At 36.9% G+C, this 6,943-nt stretch overlaps 1 protein-coding gene across 2 annotated transcripts in view; it reads left to right on the forward strand.

The window, feature by feature from the left end:
• LOC106874662 (store-operated calcium entry regulator STIMATE) overlaps positions 1-6,943 on the forward strand; it is a 102,966-nt gene that overhangs the window by 94,137 nt on the left and 1,886 nt on the right. For both annotated transcript variants that reach the window (XM_052973179.1, XM_014922459.2), the window contains one exon: positions 2,658-2,741. In XM_052973179.1, coding sequence (XP_052829139.1) covers positions 2,658-2,741 — 84 coding nt within the window. The remainder of the gene's footprint in view (positions 1-2,657; positions 2,742-6,943) is intronic.

The raw sequence follows: 6,943 nt of genomic DNA on the forward strand, positions 1-6,943 counted from the left end.
CCCCCCCAACTACTTCTTCTTGTGATCAGAGATGCACATATTGTTAGCCACCAAGGGGCATGCTCAACTGCTTAAGATCAAACAACTGACAAGCTAATCTGTGGTATTGAGCAGAATATTTGTTGTAGCCCATCTTTTATACCAAGACAAAACATGTACCTGATAACACTTCCAATCAGTTAAGATCAGAAGCCATGAGAGCCAGTGCCTGGTACTGCATCAGGGCATATTATTATTATTATCATTAATCACATGGCTTACATTCATAGAGTTTAAATCCTGTTAAGAGTTGTCTTTCATGTTTCATCACTGTGATGGCAGAAATACATACTAGTAATATGCTGGAATGGATGAAGAAATACATACCAGTGGAATTGAATAGCTTGCTCAGACATTTTTGACCCACACATGCCATCCATCTCAGTTCTGCATTAGTTGAGGGAAGTTTTTGAGGAGGTATCCATTGACTCTGGTGAGTTGATCTACATACATTGTTTTCAGATGTCCTGCTCAAGTATGGCCATACTTTGGCATCCACAGCAGTAATTCACTTGCAAGCTCTTGTTTAACTTTCCAGGAATGTCCTGAAAAACGCAAGTACCATTCCCTTATAACGATGGAAAGCAGCAGGAAATTTCCATGCTGCTGTCTCTTGGTGGGATGAGTTCTCCATTACATGTTTACTTCGATTAATTTTACAAATGATGTAGAATTTAGTGAAGTAACTTTGTCATTATTAAGCTGGTATTTTGCAACATAGATTAACATTAAATTAGAACAGGAAGCTTTTGATTTAAAAATCACTTTAAAACGAAATGTTTGCATCACATGACCAAGAGTAGTCTCAGATAGGTTGGTATTCTTTTGCAAATATTTTCCTTGTGACTAATCAAAAGATACGACTATGTATGTATCTTTGTGTGTATGTTTAATGAGCTTGTTTTTCTTGGTATATGTATAAAAGTGTGTCTAGCTGAAAACTTATGACTGAGGCATACATTTAGATTCCAAATTTTAAAAAAAATTATGAACTTGGTATGAAATATAAGTAATGTTATTTTACATTAAAATTTATTTATGTTGTATTTATTCATCTATTTTTTTTTCTGTTTGCTTGTGTAAATTTTAAGAACTCTAGTTAATCTTTCTTGATTTGACTTGTCTGGTATAAAAAAAAAATACTCTGTTTTTGTAATCTGTTAATAGCTCTCATACTAACATAGTTAAAATAATGGATGATCTAAAAGTAGGAGTAGGTGCTTCTGTGTAGTCTTAGGATGGGCAGCAACACTATAAATTTGATCAAACAATACAGTTCAAACCATATTGAAACAGCTGGATATATTAGATCCTTGTATCTAGAGGTCTTACTTTGTTGTTTACCATCCAAGTCTGTTTACCATTCACAGCTGTCTCCATAATATAGATATGTTGCTCCAGCAGAGCCAATAATAAATATTCAGTAGAAATAACAACAACAACAACAGCAGTGCACCCTTTATCACATGGGTAGAACTACTCTCATTCTCGGTCAGTGGTTCTCAACCAGAGACCACTTGACCCTTGGGTGGGGTCCTTTCAAGATTTTCTTATTAATGTTTATGTGCAATAAATTGCTTATACTTATCATCATCATCATCATACGTCTGCTTTCCATGCTAGCATGGATTAGACAGTTTGACTGGAGATGGTAAGCCTCAGAGCTGCACCAAGTTCCAGTCTGATTTGGCATGGTTTCTACGGCTGGATGCCCTTCCAAACACCAACCACTCCAAGAGTGTAATGGGTGCTTTTTTCATGCCACTGGCACGGGTGCAATTTACATAACACCAGCAACAGCCATGACTACGATTCCACTGGGGCCCTTTACATGATACTGGCAAGAGCCACAACTATGATTTCACTTGGCTTAACAAGTGTTAAGAATTTTTTTTACACAATTCTAATAATATTCATCATCATCATCATTGTTTAACATACACTTTCCATGCTAGCATGGGTTGGACGATTTGACTGAGGACTGGTGGAACCCAAAGGCTGCACCAGGCTCCAATCTGATTTGGCAGAGTTTCTACAACTGGATGCCCTTCCTAACGCCAACCACTCCGAGAGTGTAGTGGGAGCTTTTACATGTCACTGGCACGAAGGCCAGTCAGGCGATACTGGCAACGGCCACGCTCAAAATGGTGTATTTTATGTGCCACCTGCACAAGAGCCAGTCCAGGGGCACTGGCAATGATCTCGCTCGAAAGTCCTTACACATGCTGCAGGCACAAGTGCCAGAAAGGCGACGCTGGGCACAGGTGCCATCACGATTTCACTTGCCCCAACATGTCTTCGCAAGCTGAGTAAATTATAGAAATATAAGCAGGATTTCTTAAACATTGAATGGCTATGAGGGTAAAACTAAATAAAATAGGAATCAAAGAGTTTATAAAAAATAATGGTTAAGAACCACTGGACTAGGTTCTAACAAAGTTTTTCTTAAATTGTTAATGTCACGAAACAAAAAAAGACATTGATAATGTCACGAAACAAAAAAAGAAAAAAATCTGTTTTTCTTCTTTCTTTCTTCATAATTCTTTCTAATTTTGACATGTGTGAAAGAGGAATTAACAGAAACATATAAAATGTTCTAACTTGGTTTATATTTTCAGGTGCGAAAATTTATTTTAGCTCCAGTGAAGAATGCTAACTTGGAGATTGTGATAGTAATGTTTATGGTTCCCTTATTTGTGAATGTAAGTTCTTTGGACAAGTTCCATATTTTTATCCCTTTTTGGTTTATGAATTTGGTTCCATTATACCCCCTCCCCTCCCATCTATCTTTCTCTCTTTAGTGCAGGTTTGTGTTTTAGGATAATTGCTTAGAAGATTTTCTGATTGACTGGCATTTCAGAGACAGTTTGTCAACAGTCATCAGTTTAAATTATGGAAATTATCAACCAGTTAACTCAAATTGTGCTCAATTATAAACTATTACACTCACCTATAACCCTACTTATATTCTTAATTCATGGTCTTTCTCAGATTTATATATATATATAGAAGCACAAGCATGGCTGTGTGGCAAGAAGTTTGCTTCTTAACCACATGGTTCCAGATTCAGTCTCGCTGCGTAGCAACTTGGGTAGGTGTCTTTTGCTATAGCCTTGGGATGACCAAAGCCTTGCGAATGGATTTGGTAGACAGAAACTGAAAGAAGTACATCATGTGTGTTTATGTATGTGTATCTTCTAATTTGTGTTTGTCCCCCACCACCACCACCACTGCTTGACAACCAGTGTTGGTTTGTTTATGCCCCCATAACATAGCAACTCGGCAAAAGAGAAAGATATAAGCACCAGGCTTAAGAAAAATAAATACTGGGGAAGATGAGTGGGGACTGGGATTTGTTCAACTAAACTCTTGAAGATGGTGCTCCAGCATGACCACAGTCCAATGACTGAAACAAGTAGAAGATAAGATATATATACTTTGTCTACAATTGCTGTAAGAGAGGGGTTAGCTTTTGAACCAAGTTTGAAGCAACGTTTGATATCCAATTGTAATTCTGTTTTCCTATTTTACTCCACTTACACATCAAGTACCTTTGCTGAATGCAATAGCTGTCATGAAGTATAGAGGGAGCGTTTGTGCAGTCACTCAACCTGCTAGAAATAACAGTTAAACTTCTCTCAAATAGCACCCCATCATCTTAAATTGAAATGGTACACTTGGATAATGTCTTTTTTTTTTCTGTTTTTGTCTTCTCTTCCCTATGGGGTGTTGCACAAGAAATGTTGTACCCTCAACACTAGCCAATCCACTTTCACCATTGATTTCCCATTATCCATAGTAAGACCATCAGATTCATCAAATCTAATATTTTAGGTGACACACAATGGGCTTCAAAAGAAGATCTTCCTGCAATATCACATTATAAGAAGCTTATCTAAAAAAACACATGCTAACATATGACACTGCAATAATAGGATTATTAACCCTTTTGTTACCACATTTCTGTTGAGATGCTCTGTGTTTCTTTCAATTAATTTTAAATATAACAAAGAATTTAGTAAAATAACTTAGTTATCGTTAAGCTAGTGTTAGGAATGTAAATTGTGACTAAGGCTTGGTGGAAGATTTTAATTCAGAACTTTTGAAAACGAGACATTTGTACTATAGGACCAGAGGCAGTTTCAGCCAGGTTGGTATCAAAAGGGTTAAAGGAGTTAAAATTTCAACATGTTGGGCAAATGTAAGCAAATTCACATGTACATGCATACACACATATGTAACAGTTTCACTGTGTTTTTGATAAAAAAAAAAAAAGACAGGATGGTTACAAAAGACCACAAATTTCCTCAGTGCTGATTTGTGGCTAAACAACATCACCACCGTCGCCATCATCATCATCATCATTTAATGTACATTTTTTCCAAAAAAATTTTCTTCGCCATTGTACAACCATTTGATCTCAAGCCAGTGCAGGTATTGCTAAATAGTTGCTTTATAAGCTAGAAATAGTAGCTCAATGTACCTCCGATTACACACACACTCTACCATGAGAAAAAAATGACATATTAGCTAATTAGACCTGGGTTCCCTGCATATAAAGAAAAGACCATCTAGATGGGCATGGCTGGAATGCCCATTCATCATAGGTTTATTCATTCAGGGTGGACCTTAGGGTAGACAATGACAACTGTTGCCATTTGACCTTTGTGATATAGGTTAGTCCAACAAATTCCTCTCAGTATAATTTGTAATTTTATCTTCTACATAGCAGAACAAAAGCTTGTTCACTTTCAGTAGTTCACTTTAATCATTCTAATTACTTGCCCTGATCTGTTGTAATCATTCATGCTGGTGAAGGCCAAAGTCTGGAAGCCAGCATCTTTATGTTGTTACTATGCAAATCCTGAACAGTAAACTGATAAAGGAATCTCTGCATCAGGTGTAGAGAAACCCCTTACCTGTAGGTGAAATTTTCACCCACACTCGAAACAGGAATGGCTTCTTATATATGTATGTATAATATATATATATATATATATATATATATATATATATATATATATATATTTTCTTTTACTTGTTTCAGTAATCTGACTGTAGCCAGGGTTTTTAAGTTGAAAAAACCGACCCCAAGACATATGACAAGCTTCTTTGAGTTTTTGTCTACCAAATCCACTTGCCCAAGGTGCCACACAGTGAGACTGAACCCGGAACCATTTGGCTGGGAAGCCAGCTTCTTACCACACACGCCCACGCCTACGATTTTCTTCTATTTATCATATTGCACACACTTATATCTCAGAGTTTTGTCAGATAAACACGGGTAGGGTTGAGAAAGAACCATTACTGAGCTGTGCTTAAGGCATTAGTTTGCCTTAAGCTGACTCTGTCTTTATAACACACACACACACACACACTCTCTCTCTTTCTTTCTGTCTCTCTCTCTCTCCTTGCACTCCACATAGAGTCTTCTAATTATTTAATTGTTTCTACTATAATTACCATACTTAGAAAATGGCATCTCCACTTCCTTCAGTTATCATCACTCATTAAATTCTGTTTTAGCACTTAATCTATATGACCAAGTCTTTCCTGTAATTAAGGCTCCTAAATGTTTTATTCAAGTTTTGTTTTTGGTTTTTTGTTTTCTGACTTATATATTTCTACTCTGCTGATGATGATAGCCTGGTAATGATATCGGTAGTACTATGCTGCTGCTACTTATTCTGATGGTGATGAGGCTATTGTGTTGCTTTTCATGATGATGTTGCTTTCATGAAGCACAGAGAAAGAAATTCAAGATCTACTGACACTTCCTCAACCATTTTCTTTCGCATTCCAACCCTGCCCCAGCCATATGATTTTGTGCTTAGTTTTTTTTTTTTTGTGGTTGTTGTTGTTTATGTCAAGATCAACCTTAATTGAGGAAACCTATAATCACAGACATTACAATATGACCATCCTGTTCTTCTCTTGAGCATTATGTATTTGGGACTACATTGTCCAATGTACCCCTCTCTTTTGAAAAGAGTAAGGTGTAACCTAAGGCAGGGGTTTTCAAACTGTGGTCCGCGGACCACAGGGGGTCTGCAAGGACAAGACAGGGGGTCCGTAGACAGCAAATACTTTTTATGGGCAATTTGATTTTATATATGTTTTTTAATCGAAATCTTTTAATTGACAATAAACCTATTTGTTAAATATTGTTAAATAAATAAATGTAAAAATATGTTATTTTAAGCAAATATTTATGTATAAATTTCATAAGCGTTTATAAGGGAGTCCCTAAGGTAAAGCTTGAAATATAAAGGGGTCCGCAAGTCAAAAAAGTTTGAAAACCCCTGAGCTAAGGGATGTTTAGCTGCTCTTTCTAGCAGGCCATGCCACCATGAACCTAGCCCCTTTATTCGCCATTGTTATTTGGTGGTTTAAAAGTAGTTGACACCTTTCATTCGCATTGTCTTCTTCACATTCCTTGATGTCTTATTGGAGGGAAATTAAAGGCCCTCATTGCCAGGAATGTGTCACAATAGAATGTTAAAGTTCAAGTGTTCTATCATGCCATGAAGGTGGCGGTGGGAGTGATGATGTTAATGACAATGTAATCATCAACTCTTTGCGTGTTTTGTAATGTAATATAATAGCAATGGTGACAGCAATGATGACGATGATGATAATAATGCTGATGATGATGATGATGATGATAATGGCTTTGGTGTGAAATAACCCTGAATACAGTCCATCATATGCATGGCTTAGTGGTTAGGGGTGTTGGACTCACAATCGTAAGATTGTGGTTTCGATTCCTGGACCAAGCAATGCATTGTGTTCTTGAACAAAACGCTTCATTTTACGCTACTTCAGTCCACTCATCTGGTAAAATTGAGTGATCCTGTGATAGACTGGCATCCCATCCCAGTGGTGGGGAATATATATATATATA

This window comes from Octopus bimaculoides, chromosome 15 (genome assembly GCF_001194135.2).
Source record: "Octopus bimaculoides isolate UCB-OBI-ISO-001 chromosome 15, ASM119413v2, whole genome shotgun sequence".
Classification (NCBI taxonomy): domain Eukaryota; kingdom Metazoa; phylum Mollusca; class Cephalopoda; order Octopoda; family Octopodidae; genus Octopus; species Octopus bimaculoides.